Source organism: Lissotriton vulgaris, chromosome 1_1 (assembly GCF_964263255.1).
Source record: "Lissotriton vulgaris chromosome 1_1, aLisVul1.2, whole genome shotgun sequence".
NCBI classification, from domain to species: Eukaryota; Metazoa; Chordata; class Amphibia; order Caudata; family Salamandridae; genus Lissotriton; species Lissotriton vulgaris.
This window is the reverse complement of record NC_141685.1, coordinates 258,236,133-258,257,175: the sequence shown is the minus strand read 5'-3', so window position 1 is coordinate 258,257,175 and position 21,043 is coordinate 258,236,133. Positions and strand designations below refer to the sequence as shown.

Below are 21,043 nucleotides of genomic sequence, written 5' to 3'. Positions count from 1 at the left end.
GACTGGCAGGGACCAAGGGCACACCAAATCAGATGTCAGACAAAAAATGGGGGGTAACCATGCAAAAAGTGGCACTTTCCTACACAAAGTTGAAGCAGGAGTCTTCCCGTCAACAGCAGGCTTGTCTTTGGTCCAGGTTAGAAGATGCTGCAGAGCACCAGCAGAAGAGTCTTTAGATGGTCTTAAGAAGACAGGCAGTGGGTTCTTAAAGATGTTGTCCAGACGAAACTAAGGACCAACCTTCAGGTAAACCGTTAAGTAACCCTAAAAGGGAGAACGACATCTTCTACAGTGACCTACCTATCAGGGGAGGTCAGGGAAGCTACTCAGCTGGCCTAGCTAGTCAGATGCTCCCAGGGGCCAAAATTCAACATGGCAGAATCAAGTGGCCACCTGGAGAAGATCTGGGAACCACTCTAGGGAGGAACTGGACAGGGGGCTGGACACTCCTCTGTCCTGTGTGTAGTTTCATGCTAAAGCAGGAGCCAAGGGCTCATGAACTGGGCAAAACTGGTTTATGCACGGAGGGCACCAAATGAGCCCTTCAATGCAGTCTGGTGGTGCTCTGAAGGAAACCCACCCTACCTCATTCTATAGGAGAGATGGTCACACCTCTCCCTTGCAGCAACACAGGCTGGCAGGCAGACCCTAAAAGGCTACACAGATAGGCATTGGGGGTATTTTAAAGATCCCCTCCAGTACATGTTATCATGCAACTAACACTGGAATCGGCGTAGCTGCATGATTCCAGCATGTTTGATAGCAAATATGACCACATTTGGAGCAGCCATTATGTAGTTGGACATCTCGACTTGCCAGTGTCCACTACATACCTTAAAATGGCTGCTCCATACGTACAAAGCCCAGAGAATAGAGTCTGGCGTTTCTAGGGATACCTCTACTCATGCAGGGTACCCACACACTTAGCATTTAGAAATATGCACACTGCTCTTGGACCGAAGGACCTATCTTATGGGTGACTTACATGTGACCGGGAAATAAGGGAAACCTTATATCTAAATTGAAAGGTGTGCATAACATTTCATGCAGACTGTGATAGCAGCTCTGCAGACGCAGTTTATATGGACTCCTATGGGTGGCACAATACATGCTGCAGCCAATGGGAGACCCCTGGGTTACCAATACACTGGGTACCTCAGTATGATATACTAGGGACTTACAGTGGTACTCCAGTATGCCAAGTGTGAGGTGTACAAAGTACTTACCATTACATTTAGTGAACCACAGTCAAAGCACACTAACAAAAGGCAAAACATGGGAGTATCTGTCTTGGTTGAGGCTAGGGTCAAAAAAAGGCATCTGAAAATTAAGTTCTGCTGCACCACTCACCAGAACCTCCTGGAAGGTGGCAATGTCATCTCCCAGAGAAATGCAAAGAGGCGCTGAATCCGAAAATGATTTGCTCTGCATTCCGTCCATCAATTGTGTGTCTTTTGCTTCCTTGCCTGAAGTGCGCCAGGTATGCCCAGACATGGGTCCCGGGCTCACTGTGCCACTGGATTCAAGCTATCCTGGCTGTAGAGGGGTGAAACCGCAAAACCGGTCCTAGGATGCTTGTTTCCAGTCCAGGGAGGACCTGGCTTGGCAGTTCGGGCAGAACTGTTCCCATGAGGCACAGGGTCAAGACTGATTTGCATATGGCCAGGTCAAAACTGGGGTGGCATGGTGAGCAAAAGAATGATGGATTTAACCCAGGTCTCTTGACTGGGGGTGAATGTTTTGATTTGATCTGTATTCCATCCATTAATTGTGTGCCTTTTGCTCTAAAAGACCTGGCAACAATGGAAGCAGTGGTCTTGAAGCTGACCGCTGGTGAAGTGTCTCAAATATAACAGATATGTTAGGTGTGGGAACCAACATCTGTAAATTAAGTTTTGCTGCACCTCTCACCAGAACCTACAGCAAGGTGGCGATGTCATCTACCGGAGAGATGCAAAGAGGAGCTGAATCCGAAAAAGTTGGCGAATATCGCCCTGCATATGAAGATGAGGACGTTGTGTGTCTTGACCGATATGTGGAGATGGTAAGTGTTCTGGTTCCTGACCTGGATCTGAGGCTTTTATGGCGAGAGAACCTGGAAGACTATGAACACCTGTAATGATGCCTGTGATGGTGTGACCGATGGCATGTTCTGGAGCGCGATCTAGGCTGTGGTTTCACAGGCAGAGGAATTGGCACTGGAGGTCTAGGCGCAAATGGTGGAGGTGGTGGTGGAGGAGGAGAGTCCTGTACTACTCTAGAGGAGGAGTGCGCCCTTGAGTATTTCTAAGTCGGAGAAACATTGATTTGCCTCCTTTTTCTCAATGTTTCTGCCCTCGACATTGAGATGGATTTCGACATCATACTCCGTCAATGACTAGACTATTATCTGCTCCTTGACAGTGATCTCCGATGTCTCAAACTGCTCCTGGACGTTGATGGGTCTGGCCGCCTTGACATCGATACACTCCTTGACATCAATCTTACAGTGCGCATCAACGTTGTATGAGTTGTTCTACCTTGCCTCGACGCCGATCTGCGTTTCTTCCTCAACGTCAAACTAGCCCTGGAAGGCGAGCTATTTGGTGCCCTACCTGGTCTCGACATTGACTTCCTCGACTTCGACCGGTGAAAGATGATGTTTTAGGGCACTTGCCAAACAGAGAAGGCATATTGAATGAAAAAATGCCTCAAATTTTCTGTCAGAAAAGGCCTAACATAGTGAGAGAATGATGAAAGATGTCGAATAAATCAGATTAAACAAAATTGCACGGATGAATTCTGAAGAAAACAAGCCTAGAATGACAAGCTCAGTGCTTCAGGATCCTGTAACCAGGTGAAGGAAACAAGAACTGAGGCAACTGCAACCTGCTAAGCATGATGGGATACTGGTTGTCTCTGGGTCTTAAAAGGCACAGTCATTCTTTTAAACTAACACAAGGGCAGCCTTTGGGGCTACAAAGTACATCAAATTATAATTTTATATAGGTACATTGATCCTTTTCTGAGTACAATCTGAAGAATTTCACCATGGTAGCCTTTTTTCTAGGCTGCATATTATGTTCTTACTTAAGTGTTTCTGCAGGACTTCCTGAAGAAAGGCAAACATCTACACTAGATATTGTTTGAAGAAGTGTACCAGGATTAACCGTGGGCAATGAACTCCACTCCGCTCCGCTATCGGAGGTTGCAGAGATTTGTTAACTACGCATTACATTGAAAACACGGAATTCATGCAAAAACTCAACTCTGCCACATAGCGGAATTAGCTTCTGCATCACAAATCTTTGATAAAACAACTTTACTTTTTCATGCTAAAAATCATATAACCAATTCACAAAAGTGAACTTTGAAAAATATAAGGCAATGAGAGAGGTGATGATCTGGGGTCACCCCTAACCTAGAGCGAGGACCAAGCAGATGCCTTGAGCACAACAAGCATTTGCAATGCAATAGGTCTCGCATTATGAAAGTTTGAGCTATTGGTCTTGTAAATGACAATTTTTTTATTTATGTGTTGGTTTTGAAAATAGCTAAATTAATAGCTTTGTCATTTACAATGCCAATAGTTATAATTTACGCAAATGTGACACCTATAGCATTTGTAATGCAACATGTTTTGTATTTACGTGACTTAGATGAATTGATATTACAAATAACAATGGCTTTTAATTTTTTTAAATATTAATACTTAAATAAAAGTTATTGTAATTTATAATGGTAATAGCTTAAACTTTTGTAAATTACTTTTGTGAAGATTATGGTCAGTGTATTTTATTGTGACGAAAATCCAAGAACAGAAGTGAAAAATTAACATTTTTTGCGACATTTGTAATAAAGCTTGAAACATTGAGAGAACATATTTGAACCAGTTGTTGTTGAATGGTTGCACAGATTGAGGCTGTGATGGCGCGGAGTGGGGTTGCGCTGAGTGATGCTGGGGTTGCGCTGAGTGATACTGTGGTTGCGCTGAGTGATGCTGGGGTTGCGCTGAGTGATGCTGGGGTTGCGCTGAGTGATGCTGGGGTTGCGCTGAGTGATGCTGAAGTTGCGCTGAGTGATGTTGTGGTGTCCCTGAGTGATGGTGTGGTGTCTCTGAGTGATGCTGTGGTGTTGCTGAGTGATGCTGTTCTTTTGCGATATATAGAGGGAGTCCGATAGATAGATTGAGGGCAATAGATAGATAGGGTGAGGGCGATAGATAGGGTGAGGGCGATAGATAGATAGTTGTGTGTGCTGTTGTCGTGTATGGTTGTAGTTGTGTGTGTGTGTTGTGTGTGGTGTTGTGTGTGTGGTTGTTGTGTTGGTGTGTGTGTGTGGGGGGGGGTGTTGTGTGTGTGTGTGTGTGGGGGGGGGGTGTTGTGTGTGTTACTGGAGCAAATATTCCATTGAAGTAGGTCGGCCAGAAGGTTAAAAAAAACAGCCCGAACCGGAAAAATTCTGTAGGTCTTGTCACTATACTATTATCGACCTCGGCAACATGAAATGCCAGCAGTGCACATGTTTTGTATTTGATCTTGATTGTAAAAAAGAAATTATCATCCGCTACAGGACGTATTAATTAACTCGGAGGAAGGTCGCAAAAGTAGCTCTTGGAATAGTGTGACTTTTTAAAAATAATTTTCGGAAATGGCTGCTAGGAATGGTTTGACAAATGTGCGTTCGTTTTAAAGGACTTAGTGCCGGTTATTCAAATAGATAGTGAGGAGAGGGGAGAGTGAGGACGGGGGAGAGTGAGGACAGGGAGAGTGAGGACAGGGGAGAGTGAGGACGGGGGAGAGTGAGGACGGGGGAGAGTGAGGACGGGGGAGAGTGAGGACGGGGGAGAGTGAGGACAGGGGAGAGTGAGGACAGGGGAGTCTGAGGACAGGGGAGTCTGAGGACAGGGGAGTCTGAGGACAGGGGAGTCTGAGGAGAGGGTAGAGGGAGGGGAGAAAGGGGAAGAGTGAGGAGAGAGAGGAGAGTGATGAGAGAGGGGGAGAGGATAGAGGGAGGAGAGTAGAGAGAGTGGAGAAAGGGGAGAGAGTGAGTATAGAGAGGTGAGAGTGAGGAGAGTGGGAGGAGATGGGAGAGAGGGGAGAGGTGAGGAATGAGGGACGAGTGTGAGGGTGTAGAGGGGAGAGAGAGAGGAGAGGGGATAAAGGGGAGAGAGTGAGGGGAGAGGGAGAAGGGGATGTTGAGGAGAGAGGGGAGGAGAGCAATATCATATATCAGAGCGAAGGTAGATCCTAAAGTTTGTAAATGAATAAATAACTGTACCAGAAACAAGGCTAGACATATGGCCCGGATGGGTCCAAAGGAATAGAGAGGGACTACTTAGTTAGCCCACGTCGATCCATGGGAGGGCCAGCTGATTATTCAAAAAGAGGCCACGATACGCTTTAACATGCAATGGTGAAGGGCATGGCTTTAAGTGGGATGAAAAACTAGGGGGGGGGGGGGGTTCTCAAAGGGGCGTGGCCAATGTAATTAAGGGCGTGGCTTTAAAACACATATGCTAAAATCTGTGCTTAGCATAGTGTACCGCCCGACTGGTATTTTACTGCTTCTGTCCTTGAATCCAGATATATAACACAATAAGTAACATTACAACTACAACAAGCCAGGACAATTGGCTTAGTCAGTGGTTGTTAGCTGCAAAAAATGAATAAGCAACATCTTTGGCTTTGTTATATATAACATTGAATATGCTTCCGTTCTGAAAATTATGAGACTGTAAAAGAACGCACGAAGAACAAGTCTCTTTGACGTTAGGTCAAAGGCAGTAAATGGTGGTACTGCTGCAGGAGAATCAACGAAAAAGAAAAGGCAAAGTCCAGATGCGCCCAAAGCGGCGGTCCAAAGCAGGTGAGAAGGATCAGCATGCTAGAATCCGCAAGTCCTAAACGGGAGCACGTTATGGAAGGGTTTTGTCCAGAAGTCAGAGACGTACCAACTGGCACAGGTCCGTAATCATTCAAGGTTAGGGTACTGGTTTGGGACGGACCTAGGGGCGACCGAAAGGAAACTGCTCTGGGGCTGGGCTGGACCTTAAGGTAATGAATGGTCTGGGACGGTGCAGTGGTGGACGGAGAGCAATGGTGTTTGAGGACTGGCACAGGTCTAAGATAATGCAGAGGTGGATCTAAGGGCACTGGTCTGAGGACCGGCGTGGGGACACTAGTTCGGGGATAGGATGGACTAAATGGCACTTGTCGCGACACGAACGATGACAAGCAGGAGTTTCTCTGCCAGGGCACCACACAGCAGAGTAGAATAATTGCAGATAATGGCACCATGTGCCACAGCACCACTGTTTATTTATATCCGAGATTCATTGAGCCGACGAATACTCACCCCAGAACAAGAGACCAAAAAAGGAAACAAAGATTGCGGAGAAGCGGTTTAAAGCGATTACCAGGAATCCATCCTGCTCAGCAAGACCTCCACAAGAAAGCAAAAAAAAACAAGGCGGAAGAGACGCGAGACCCGCGGCGACCCGGAAGCTCTTGGCCGGCCGGCCAATCCGCTCGTGGCCGACCGGAAGTCCCGCCTCCTGAGGTCTGTGAGACGCCGGCGCATGGAGCGCCCTGCCGGTCCTGGGTAGCCCGGGTCCCCAGGAGGAGGCCAGGGAGAAGGAGTGTGGCGCCTGTTGCGGGGCTCCTCTGACCTGAGGGAGCCCCGATTCAGAAGAGGTGACGAGACGCGCCGCGCCGTGAGGAGCGGAGCGCGAGAGGAGCCCCGCCGGAAGAGCGCAGTCGGTGAGTGGGGCCCAGGGCTAATGTGAAGTCCGTGCGTGCCTGTGTGTATGCCTGTGGGGGAGGGGATGGGGCGGGAGTGTGTACGCGCGTGTGTGCATGTGTGTGCGCATGCGTGACTGTGTGTGATTGAGAGAATGCGAGGCAGGGGATAGTGTGCTTGCGTGTGCATGCGCGCGCCTGTGTGTGTGTGTGTGCGTGCGTGCATGCAGAGGGGTGGGGGCTGCCTGTGTCTGTGTGAGAGCCAGGGCTTTGCACCGCACATGCGCAGCAATCAGACGCGCGCTCCAGAGGTGAAATCTGACAATGGGAAAGCGCGCGTCTGATTGCTGTCCACTTTCCTAAATACGGGCAGCATAAGTTGTCGAGCTGATGCATTCATGCTTCGCATGAATGCCACATCAGCTCGACCTAAAAAGTATATCATGTTGAACGATTCGGTGGTGGTCCCATCCGACAAGGACCACCCCAGGCAAAGTTATGGGCAAAAATACAATGCCAACCAAAGGCCCACTGCACTCTAGAATCTCATCGTATAATGCTTTGCAGGGCCTTTGGTTGGAATTGTATGCATTTTTGCATGGAAAGATAGAGTTAATTGTTGTATTATCAAAGGCATGTGAGGTTTCTGTTGGATTAATTGGAATGAGACGGAACAGAGTTGCGGAGTTTTGTTCAACTACGCAGAATTCCACAAAGAGGTACTCCGCCAACTACGCCCACCATTACCCGGGATTCTAGCTGAAGGTGGAACTATTAAATGTTTAGGACTATGAATAGAGATCCCCAAAGAGAAAAATAACCAATACTTTTGGCTCACTTGTAATTAGGAGTATATTGAGACGGATAACAGGACTTGACTGAGGGCTGTAATGTCATCAACTGACAAAACGCTTGCTGAGGGAAGTTAAAGTTGATTTACAAAAGAGACTAAAGACTGTGATCAATCAATCAATCATGGGTTTATTAAGTGCAACTACTCACCTGAGAGGGTCTCAAGGCGCTGGAGTGGCGCAGATCTTGGAAGTTCACGGTCATCCATCAAAGATCCAGGTCCTCAGTTCCTTCATGATTTTGGAGAGTATTGTCGTCTGTCGGAGTTGGAGAGGGAGAGGGAGGGTGTTCCATGCCTTGGCCTCGGGGAAGGAAAAGGATGGCCTCCTGTTCTGGTCTTCTTGATGCGCTGCACCTTAGCGAGGGAGAACTGGGCTAAGCGGAGGGATCTTTGGGGTGCGTGGAACGAATATGTATGGTGCAAAGATCCTATCAGTTCAGCACTCACTAGGATTCTGAATGACTTGATTAATACAGCTACATTCCTGGGTCCATGGAAATGTGCCACAGTTCTCTCTTTCCTATAGTAATCCTCGGGAGCCCGATACCACTAGTCAATCACAACCCCATCTCTCTTCTACCCTTCCCTGGGAAAGTTATGTAGAAGATCATGAACAAACATCTAGCCGCTCACCTTAATGAAAACAACATCCTCAACACTACCCAATTCGGCTTCAGACCCAACCACAGCACTAAAACTGCCCTCATCGCTGCCAAGAACCATATCTGACTGATCATGGAAAGAGGAGAGACTGCTGCCCTCATCCTTCTGAATCTATCCACCACCTATGATACTATTTTCTGGTTTATCTTCATTCAATGCTTGCCACTGACAGGGTACAATAGAAAACTGGTAATTTGCTATTCCTTTTAATGAGTGTCAGACAATATCCTTTTAGCCGGGACACTGGAATTATGTAGCAGTTGAGCACCAAATTATGAGGCAGGGTTGACTACATTATGTGGCAGGAAAAGACAAATTATGCGGAATAATGCAGCACATTCTGTGATAGTATTACTTCCTTTTTTTATAATTTTTACACATGCTAAAACTGTCTGCAACGATTTCACCTCATTGGTACTCAAACACAGCAACAGACAACAAAAATGGGACCAGTGAACCTCTGCAAAGGGCCTTCCACTGCAAGGCAACATGAGTTTTAGTAACCTTGTATCCATTCGAGCTAGAAACATAATTTTTTATTAAAATCAAATCTGCAGATTATGCAGATTATGGATTATGTGGCAAACTTGGCAAATCCATATACATGCAAAGATTGGCCAAAGCCAGAAAAACAAATATTTCCAGGAGCCCTGTCATTTAGGACACATTGCCACTATTTCCTCTCTTTTCCTTTTAAAATGGTTAGTCAGAGTTCTTGTTACTATACTAAGTATATCATTTTGTCTGCCTTTTCAATTGTTTTGCCTTTTCAACAAAAATAGACGAAAAGTGGCTAATATAGCCTTTATAGCGTGTCAAGAGTACTTGGCTTTAAAAAAAAAAGCTTTTGAAAACGAAAAGAGTATTTTATATATTTTAATAAAAGTATTTCAGGGTTCCAAGTGTGGGCAGGACAATTCAGTCCTTCCAACTAAAACGAAGATTCCCTGGAGAAGAAAGTGGCGTTTTCAGTCTAACTGGCTCCATTTTTATTAATTCATACATCTGAGAAGACAACATTCTTTGCTTCTACATGTTGATTTTCTGTTCTACACTGCTTTCAAAATGTATACATCTGGCAGTTATGCAGTGGGATACAACATGTGATGCAATATTTACTATTTATGAATATCAGATGAAACCTATCATCGATAAGTGACCAAAAGTAGGAGACAAGGTTGTATAGCATTACTCCTAAAGTATTCCCCAGGACCTCTTCCAAGGTAATGGAAAAAGGATAGGGACTTCTAATCTCAAAAAAGCTCTACACTCTATACGAAAAAAGAAAAGAAAAGAAAATGGCATAGTGGTAGGAGCTAGATGCTCAGACACCATAAAGATGGATGCCAAGCACCAATACCGGACCCCTTGGCAGAATGCACCCGAATAAGTCCATAAATCTTTTAGAGGGAGTATGTGTGGGCACAAAAGCAGCTCTTGTCAAAAAAGAAGTCTCCCATAGGTCAATTGGGCTAGATCATTGTATTCTTCCCTGTTAAGGAATGGAGGAATCCTAGTCATTCCTTCACAGTAATCTTCTGTAGACATTTTTAGAAGATAAATGAGATAACATCCAGGACCCATGCAAAGAGATCTGGAAGTCCAAGTTTGCCTTGCCACTGCGGAACCAGGATGAAGAACTCTCTCACAAAAAGTTAATGAGTGATCTAACTCCAGTTCCAAGGCTCCACAACCCTTCAGAAATAAAACACAGATTATGTGTAGGTAGGGAACAAGTATCCAGTTCAAGAAGGATGTAATATCTCCGCATAACATTGCATGGAGAAAGACACTGGGTCTTAAAACCCGGGAGTATTGCACGGTGGGGGTGACATCAGTGATGGACACAAATCATCTGTGTTGTGGTTATCCAGCCTCAACATCTCACAAACGTGCCAGAAGAAAGAGTGGACTTACAAGAGCTTAAACAATTATGCAGGATTTTACTTTTGTCCTTAGGGAAAGCTTAACAGGCACTGTGCTGACGTAGACAAAGAAAACCCTAATTGTGGCAAAAGGTGTTGATCCTTAAATTAGGAAACTTGGGCATAGTTGTTTTTATTTTTCACTGTCAAATAATAAATAAAAGCAGGTGTGCAGTTTTATAAAATTATATTGGGATTTGGATTCTAGCAAATAGGTTAGAAGCAGTAGTTCCTTGGTTGGTACGGCCTGTGTGATTCTGTATATGAAGTTACATGTTGAAGGGTATTCACCAACTCCTTTGACCTCTTCCCTCACCAAAAAATCGTACAATTAGACTCCGGGGACAGGCAGGATTAAAACTTGTTCTACAGGGGCGAAACAGGTTGTAGAAAAAGTGAATTTGCAATCGCTCAGCATATGTTATCCATGAGCAAATATAACCGTATATTTGAAAAGTACATGTTCACCCTAGGGAATCTTAACATTGAAATAGGATATGCTTATTGTCACCCAACTACAAGGTACTCATGTTACTGACCACAGAAAAATGAAAGACTAAGTGGGCCCACAGATTTGAACCTATGACCATGCGTATTTGCAAATGCAAAAATGCTATTCACAAACCTTTGCTCGGAGTATGCTTTCCAGGCATACTTTAAACTTTTGGGAATTCCTGCAAGTTGTAAATCTTTTGCAATGCAGAAGCATATATCTGCAAATACACTTATTTGTTTTTCTTCAAGAATTGGGCCACTAACCTATTTCATGTTGTTCATAAATGGTTTACACAGATTCTCCCTCAATTTCTTTTTTTAATATTACCAGGCATCAAACACATTTTATTAAAATATGTCTAAAAGACATGTTCTCTAAAATTGTGCAACAGTTTACCAAAACCACTTTTTCAAGTTAAAATGCGTGTGTACATTTTACATTGCAAGAAAAATTAATAACCAATAATGCTTACAGGTTGCTGCATGCAGACTCAAATACTAACATTTTTAAAACATGTGCACACGTGATTGTACTCAAACGTCTGTCAGTACTGCAAACTGAACTCTCAGCATCTCCTTGCAACACTGGGCATAATAGTAAATCTTTTGCATTAATTAATCATTTATACAACAAGTTTGAATGATTTACACATACAACTACAAATATTGCTTTACAGGCAGAAAATCTATTCACAGGTCCGTACTATAAACTAGCAAAGGGTTTGTCCAGTAAGAGATTGGACCTACATGTGCACTGGATAAGGAAAATAAGAAAACGTGCAGTCCTCGACCCCAAACATTTATGTTTTGGGTGTCTGGATATAGGAATTTCACAAACCTCAATTAGATGTGTCTATCTTCCTACTTATCTGTCTACCTATGTATGTATGAATCTATCTATATATATATATGTTAGCATTTATTTCTTGAAAACACAAATATTTCCAATATTACCTTCTAAATAGCGTGTCCTATATGCGTCTTCTGGAAAAATACCACGTAAGTAGGTGATGCAAGACACTGCAATAGCCATCATCCTTTTGACAAATATCACAGACTGCTGGTGTGTCTTTATCTCATTAGGAAATAGAACAGCCCACTGAAGAAAATACATATATAGAGATGTTATTGAATTATTGTCATAAAAAAGCGAAAATGTTTGATTACAAACATTGTACGGGTTTAACTGTGCACCTTACAGATCAATAAAGACGGATATCAAACTAAAGAACAATATATCAAAGAGAAAAACATAATAAAGAGTTCCTTAACTGTAACTACAGTCCTACAGTGTTGGTATTTTCGTTAGCCCGTTAGCACAATCACCTCACTAAAAAGAAACCTCAAAATGCAGTCAAAGAGCCGAGAGGAGAGAGAAAACCCCTCACCCCAGAGGTTACCATAACTCAGATTTCATAATACATGTATAAAAGATGGACCTCCTGAGAATCAATGAAAAATACTAATACTTGGGTAGGAAACATGTAATGCTAATTCCCACTACAGAGGAATCCTCATCATGGTCATAAGCACTGAACAGACCCGCCCATGATGGCACTTTATACCATATAATAAAGAAATATATATATATATATATATATATATATATATATATATATATATATATATATATATATATATATATATATATATATATATATCATATAACAAATGCACCATAACACTGGTTCTGTGAATGACTGGCCTTTATTGAGATTGCAGTATGGTGGCAGTCCGGCAGGTACCGACCAACGAATTCTGGGACATTGCCCACGTGGTGTACCTCTGAGGAAAGCTATTCGCTGAAACGCGTCAGGTGTTCCACTTCAGCTGTAACCTGCGCTAATCTCAATAAAGGCCAGTCATTCACAGAACCAGTGTTATGGCGCATTTGTTTGTTGGATGTTTAGGGCGGGAAGCGCTGTCTCCCGCTGTTAGCCATAAACGCCCTGCATGGGTCGGTGGCCCCCGACGGCAGCGAACTTTGTTTGGAACATTAAATTGGGGGGCATGACCCGCTCGACCCACCGTGAGCCTGAGGATGTACCGTCGACTTTTGCGGTGGTGATGAGAAAGGGAGCGACACGAAAGGGATGATTCCTCCGTGGAGCAGGTTTTGGACCTGGTGTTATTTGTCATTTCGCTACAGCTGGGCTTGTGTGTGCACCAGAAATTGCCAGCAACCATACTCACCTTAACATCTTGCCGGAATTTGGGGTGGAATCTAACAACTTTTTGGACTGCACATCTACATTCCACACCAACTCCAGATGCATTATGGGACATGCAGTATGGTGGCAGTCCGGCAGGTACCGACCAACGAATTCTGGGACATTGCACACGTGGTGTACCTCTGAGGAAAGCTATTCGCTGAAACGCGTCAGGTGTTCCACTTCAGCTGTAACCTGCGCTAATCTCAATAAAGGCCAGTCATTCACAGAACCAGTGTTATGGCGCATTTGTTTGTTGGATGTTTAGGGCGGGAAGCGCTGTCTCCCGCTGTTAGCCATAAACGCCCTGCATGGGTCGGTGGCCCCCGACGGCAGCGAACTTTGTTTGGAACATTAAATTGGGGGGAATGACCCGCTCGACCCACCGTGAGCCTGAGGATGTACCGGTGACTTTTGCGGTGGTGATGAGAAAGGGAGCGACACGAAAGGGATGATTCCTCCGTGGAGCAGGTTTTGGACCTGGTGTTATTTGTCATTTCGCTACAGCTGGGCTTGTGTGTGCACCAGAAATTGCCATTTATCTTCCCAATCTGTATTCAAAGTCACTGCGCTCTGAACGATACCCGCGATCTGCTTCAATGGCATTTGAAGCAGATCGCGGGTATCGTTCAGAGCGGCAGTGACTGTGAATACAGATTGGGAAGATAAAGATCAAGACAAGAATCCTGAGGCGCATTCTAATCAGACACCCGAGACATAGTAACACCAGAGACAGAGAGACAGGATTCAGTTCATCTACCACCAGAACCAACAGATACTGCCCCTGATGAAGGCACACACGAGTGCAGAAATGCATTGGGCTCATTCATAAAAATGTTTATTGAATGCATTATATAATATGTGCCAGATATATGCTGACAAACATGAAACGTAAATGTTCTGTGAAAAATGCCAGTGATAAAAAGTAATGTGTATGTAAAACAATGCAAACAAAACTTATATGCAAAATAATATGAGTTAGAGAAGATACACATGAAATAAAAGAATGAAATAAAACACTAGAGTGGTTAAAATACAGTTTGTATCTCTAAGACTATACAAGGCGCCACAGCGCCACGTGAACAGTGCGCGATTGGGTGGTAACTCAACACCACCATAACGACTTTCAGAACCAGGACTGACAACCCTTTTACAATCGCAGCACCAGTGTACTAAATAGTAAAATTCAGATTAATTCGGAGTGCTCCTACAACCCTCCTATTTTTTCTACAATACAGTCACAGTTAGGAGGCACCCAAAAAATAAAAAGCAAAAATGCAATTTGAAACGATCACAGCAATTACGGACAACAGGGCCAACACGTTGGCATATACTAATGATCAAGCAGATCAAATCTACACACTGATAAAGGAAGCCAGAAACATGGATGCTCATGGGGGGTCCATAAGCCAACAACTCAAACAACTGGAATACATTGCACGCAGACAGGTAAACCAAAGGATGCACGAATCGACCCTCTATCCAATATCATAAAGCAAAACGCATCCCCAGGGGATTACGACTGTCAATAAAACCTATGTTGTTTAGATTTAACCTTAACACGAAGTTTATGGATAAGTGGTATAGTATCCTAAACAAATGCTCACTGGACTTGATACTACTTATCATAGAGGAATTGGCCAAAACCATACGGGAGTTAGAAGATGAAATATACACCTTAAAAACAGAACTGGAGAACAGAATGGAAGCGGACACATGGAAAATAAGCCTAGAAGGAATTAATCTTAAATTAGACTCATATGAAAAGGAACTACAAGAGGGGAAACTACGCAAGTTTAAACGCGACACCATAGACTATAAACTGAATGAGGTTTATACATGGGCAGACATCTATGCCCGTCGTAAGTTTGTCCCTCCAAAAAGAACACCTCAGGCCCAACATTCTTCTGAGGAGAGTTTAGTTACTGACAAGGAGACATCTATACAAAGAGGACCAGTCCGAGCAACACAAGAAGGGGTTATACTATCAGCGGAAAGTAGCCAACATGCCACAACAAGCAGACAAACGGCTTTTTTGTTACAGGACCAGGACCAAGGGCAACCACCAACGATGCAAACCACATCTTCAACAACAAGCGTAAGACAAGGCGAGGAAGTGGCAGGCAAAGCTCTACGAAGTGGACGGACAGTGGTCTAATTATAAATATCTCATCCACAGCGCTGTCAAAACAACAAATAATGACACTTAACAAAGGTCTAACATTTGTGCCTACGACCCCAACAAATGAATTGGAAACAGAAGGAGCTTTTTACAGGTTCATGAGATCTTTGAAATTAAAACATTATTTTGCGAACGTTGTTGAATCAGGTGATGCCCAGATTGAACATACGGAAAAACAATTCAAGCCAAAAAGTACATTTCAAGCACCAATATCACACAAAATGCTTGACACCTTTGAGATTATGGTGAAAAATGATTTAAAAACACTGGACTACAGGCGAAAAAGACATACCAATTTGACAAAAGTTGAAGAACATATCATCAACAACTTGGCCAATGATGCAAAATTAACCATACAACCGGCTGACAAGGGCGGAGCATTGGTACTAATGGACACCCAGTATTATGAATACAAAGAGGCATTTGAAGCAGATCGCGGGTATCGTTCAGAGCGGCAGTGACTGTGAATACAGATTGGGAAGATAAAGATCAAGACAAGAATCCTGAGGCGCATTCTAATCAGACACCCGAGACATAGTAACACCAGAGACAGAGATACAGGATTCAGTTCATCTACCACCAGAACCAACAGATACTGCCCCTGATGAAGGCACACACGAGTGCCGAAATGCATTGGGCTCATTCATAAAAATGTTGATTGAATGCATTATATAATATGTGCCAGATATATGCTGACAAACATGAAATGTAAATGTTCTGTGAAAAATGCCAGTGATGAAAAGTAATGTGTATGTAAAACAATGCAAACAAAACTTATATGCAAAATAATATGAGTTAGAGAAGATACACATGAAATAAAAGAATGAAATAAAACACTAGAGTGGTTAAAATACAGTTTGTATCTATAAGACTATACAAGGCGCCACAGCGCCACGTGAACAGTGCGCGATTGGGTGGTAACTCAACACCACCATAACGACTTTCAGAACCAGGACTGACAACCCTTTTACAATCGCAGCACCAGTGTACTAAATAGTAAAATTCAGATTAATTCGGAGTGCTCCTACAACCCTCCTATTTTTTCTACAGTACCTCTGAGGAAAGCTATTCGCTGAAACGCGTCAGGTGTTCCACTTCAGCTGTAACCTGCGCTAATCTCAATAAAGGCCAGTCATTCACAGAACCAGTGTTATGGCGCATTTGTTTGTTGGATGTTTAGGGCGGGAAGCGCTGTCTCCCGCTGTTAGCCATAAACGCCCTGCATGGGTCGGTGGCCCCCGACGGCAGCGAACTTTGTTTGGAACATTAAATTGGGGGGCATGACCCGCTCGACCCACCGTGAGCCTGAGGATGTACCGGCGACTTTTGCGGTGGTGATGAGAAAGGGAGCGACACGAAAGGGATGATTCCTCCGTGGAGCAGGTTTTGGACCTGGTGTTATTTGTCATTTCGCTACAGCTGGGCTTGTGTGTGCACCAGAAATTGCCAGCAACCATACTCACCTTAACATCTTGCCGGAATTTGGGGTGGAATCTAACAACTTTTTGGACTGCACATCTATATTCCACACCAACTCCAGATGCATTATGGGACATGCAGTATGGTGGCAGTCCGGCAGGTACCGACCAACGAATTCTGGGACATTGCACACGTGGTGTACCTCTGAGGAAAGCTATTCGCTGAAACGCGTCAGGTGTTCCACTTCAGCTGTAACCTGCGCTAAGCTCAATAAAGGCCAGTCATTCACAGAACCAGTGTTATGGCGCATTTGTTTGTTGGATGTTTAGGGCGGGAAGCGCTGTCTCCCGCTGTTAGCCATAAACGCCCTGCATGGGTCGGTGGCCCCCGACGGCAGCGAACTTTGTTTGGAACATTAAATTGGGGGGCATGACCCGCTCGACCCACCGTGAGCCTGAGGATGTACCGGCGACTTTTGCGGTGGTGATGAGAAAGGGAGCGACACGAAAGGGATGATTCCTCCGTGGAGCAGGTTTTGGACCTGGTGTTATTTGTCATTTCGCTACAGCTGGGCTTGTGTGTGCACCAGAAATTGCCAGCAACCATACTCACCTTAACATCTTGCCGGAATTTGGGGTGGAATCTAACAACTTTTTGGACTGCACAGCTATATTCCACACCAACTCCAGATGCATTATGGGACATGCAGTATGGTGGCAGTCCGGCAGGTACCGACCAACGAATTCTGGGACATTGCACACGTGGTGTACCTCTGAGGAAAGCTATTCGCTGAAACGCGTCAGGTGTTCCACTTCAGCTGTAACCTGCGCTAAGCTCAATAAAGGCCAGTCATTCACAGAACCAGTGTTATGGCGCATTTGTTTGTTGGATGTTTAGGGTGGGAAGCGCTATCTCCCGCTGTTAGCCATAAATGCCCTGCATGGGTCGGTGGCCCCCGACGGCAGCAAACTTTGTTTGGAACATTAAATTGGGAGGCATGACCCGCTCGACCCACCGTGAGCCTGAGGATGTACCGGCGACTTTTGCGGTGGTGATGAGAAAGGGAGCGACACGAAAGGGATGATTCCTCCGTGGAGCAGGTTTTGGACCTGGTGTTATTTGTCATTTCGCTACAGCTGGGCTTGTGTGTGCACCAGAAATTGCCAGCAACCATACTCACCTTAACATCTTGCCGGAATTTGGGGTGGAATCTAACAACTTTTTGGACTGCACATCTACATTCCACACCAACTCCAGATGCATTATGGGACATGCAGTATGGTGGCAGTCCGGCAGGTACCGACCAACGAATTCTGGGACATTGCACACGTAGTGTACCTCTGAGGAAAGCTATTCGCTGAAACGCGTCAGGTGTTTCACTTCAGCTGTAACCTGCGCTAATCTCAATAAAGGCCAGTCATTCACAGAACCAGTGTTATGGCGCATTTGTTTGTTGGATGTTTAGGGCGGGAAGCGCTGTCTCCCGCTGTTAGCCATAAACGCCCTGCATGGGTCGGTGGCCCCCGACGGCAGCAAACTTTGTTTGGAATATATATATATATATATATATAATATATATATATATATATATATATATATATATATATATATGGAAGAAAAGGTTGCCACCTAGGAGGGAATGCACTTACAGGTAGGAATTAATGCCAGCGCAAGGGCGCGAGCTGCGAACAGAGTCCCTTTCCTGCCAGACGCGTTTCGGGCCAACGCCCTCTTCAGTGGCAGCACATGTGATATGACGGCAGCTGCAGGCACCAGTAAATACCCTCAGTGATTATGCACAGGTGTGAAACCTGAAGCAATGCTTTCTGGGACTGGTGGTTCGATAAAACCCAAGTGGGTCGCCGCCGCCATTCGCATGCAAAAAAAGTTTTAAAGGGATTGCCAATGTCCCCGCAAGCACCCCGCAAGTAAAGGCACCTCCTGTACCACAAAAAGCTACCCAAATGAGGCAGCCGTGGACCCGCAGTTTGTCCGCGGATGTGCAAACCCGCGACCGTGGCCGGCCGCTAACAAATGGAAGAAAAGGTTGCCACCTAGGAGGGAATGCACTTACAGGTAGGAATTAATGCCAGCGCAAGGGCGCGAGCTGCGAACAGAGTCCCTTTCCTGCCAGACGCGTTTCGGGCCAACGCCCTCTTCAGTGGCAGCACATGTGATATGACGGCAGCTGCAGGCACCAGTAAATACCCTCAGTGATTATGCACAGGTGTGAAACCTGAAGCAATGCTTTCTGGGACTGGTGGTTCGATAAAACCCAAGTGGGTCGCCGCTGCCATTCGCATGCAAAAAAAGTTTTAAAGGGATTGCCAATGTCCCCGCAAGCACCCCGCAAGTAAAGGCACCTCCTGTACCACAAAAAGCTACCCAAATGAGGCAGCCGTGGACCCGCAGTTTGTCCGCGGATGTGCAAACCCGCGACCGTGGCCGGCCGCTAACAAATGGAAGAAAAGGTTGCCACCTAGGAGGGAATGCACTTACAGGTATATATATATATATCATGGATTTATCCAGAAATTCAAATTTGCCTAATGGACTTTTTTTTTAAATTAGACTGTGGTTTCAAAAAATGTTTTCTTGACGTTAGTTTGTAACAAATTAGGTTTCTGTTTTATTTAACTGTATAATCGGAACTGTTATCGTTGTCAGGATAATACGTCTAATGGCACAATGAATGTTAAACATTAGCGATATTACATCGATTGTATTTAAATCATGCAGTCTGTTTGCTATGTTTACTACTAACTTGCTGAACATGTGACCTGAGTGGGAAGGGCATATCATTTAAAATGGCTTCAACCAGCTACAGCCTTTATGTGATCAAGGGCGCCTGAGCCCGAAACGCGTCATCTGTTGACTGCTGCTGAAGGTTGAAATAAAACATCTTGCCTGACAAAGAAGTGGTTCGCTTCTCCTTCTTCGCCGCCGAGGCTTTGGTGGAAGTGGATGGAGTTATTTGCTTGCGATATATATATATATATATATATATATATATATATATATATATATTTTTTTTTTTTTCCAGATTCATTGATAATTATCTATCTCCCTTTGTCAAAGACCTTCCCTCTTTTGTGAGGGACACTCAGGACTTCCTTAGGATTATTGCCGGCATACAATGGGAAGAAGACATGCTTCTCATTACTTTGGATGTCGCCAATTTATATACTTGCATTGGACATCAGGAGGGACTACTAGCTATCGATTGGTTTCTGAAGAAGAAAAGCATACAATTTCACCAACATAACCGCATGCTTCTCAGAATGACTGAGTTTTGTCTTTACAACAATATTTTTCTTTTTTCAGGTGTACTGTACCGTCAGACATGGGGGACCGCCATGGGCACGTGCTTCGCCCCCAGCTATGCGAACCTTTCCGTAGGCTGGTGGGAGAAGCACGTGGCCTGGGGGGGGGGACCAATGAGAAATGGTTGGATCACATTATGGTTTGGACTAGATACATTGACGACTTGTTTGTCATCTGGCGGGGCGACAGACCCTCGGCTGAGAGGTTTGTGGCGACGCTAGATGACAACAGTCTCAATTTGAGATTCACCAGTGTGATCAGTGAGAGATCAGTCCACTATCTTGACCTAGAGGTGTTTGCGGCAGGGGGCACGATTCAAACTAAACTCTACCGCAAGCCAACGGCAGGAAATGCCGTATTACATGCGGCCAGTCACCATCCGAGATCCATGATAAAGAACATTCCGTATGGTGAACTTTTGCGCCTGAAACAAAATTGCTCAGAACATAGCGATTTCCTACAGGCACAAAAGGCAGCAGTATCCAGATTTCCAGAGAGAGGCTACTCTAGGATATCACTTACAGAGGCCTCTAAAAAAGTGGAACTCACGAACAGGAAAGACCTCTTAGTAAACAAAAACCTGAAAAAAAACAGTGGAGTCAAAATCAGTGACAAGAATGATCACGACCTATAACATGAGATCCAAAGAACTGGTTCAGATTTTTAATAACAACTGGCACATCCTGAAAACAGATAGTGTCTTAAAGAACAGATTACCACCAAAACCAGCAATCACTTATAGGCGTTGTCAGTCCCTAGGTGACCATCTGACTAGGAGCCACTACAAGGACCCCCCCAAACCATCAACATCGAAACCTATCCAGGGTTTCTACCCTTGCATGCATTGTAAAGCGTGCAAATACAGTCATAAAAAGACCAAGTATGACGGTAGACCAAATGACCCACGACCCACGAGAACCATCAACAAATTTCTGAACTGCAATTCAGAATTTGTTATATACTGCCTAGTTTGTCCGTGCTCCAAGAGGTACATTGGGACAGGGCTCGACAAATCATATAAAATGCTCTAGACCTGCAGGTCTAGTAAACTACAAAATCTCCTCGACCTAACTTAAATGAACTTGACCTCAAACTCTGAAAACTGAGCAAATGTGACAAGTTAGCAAGATTTAAAAGCATTTTTATTGCTCATTTACTTCGTGAGCAATAAAGATGCCTTTAAATCTTGCTTTCTTGTCACATTTCCTCTGCCTTCAGAGGTCAAGTGTCAAGTTTGTATTCCTACTCGCCAG

General features: G+C 44.5%; 1 protein-coding gene across 1 annotated transcript in view; it reads right to left on the bottom strand.

The window, feature by feature from the left end:
• Positions 1 to 21,043, bottom strand: part of LOC147746868 (HORMA domain-containing protein 1-like) — a 1,271,881-nt gene that overhangs the window by 1,026,256 nt on the left and 224,582 nt on the right. The window contains exon 3 of the mRNA XM_086925061.1: positions 11,610 to 11,754. Coding sequence (XP_086781187.1) covers positions 11,610 to 11,754 — 145 coding nt within the window. The remainder of the gene's footprint in view (positions 1 to 11,609; positions 11,755 to 21,043) is intronic.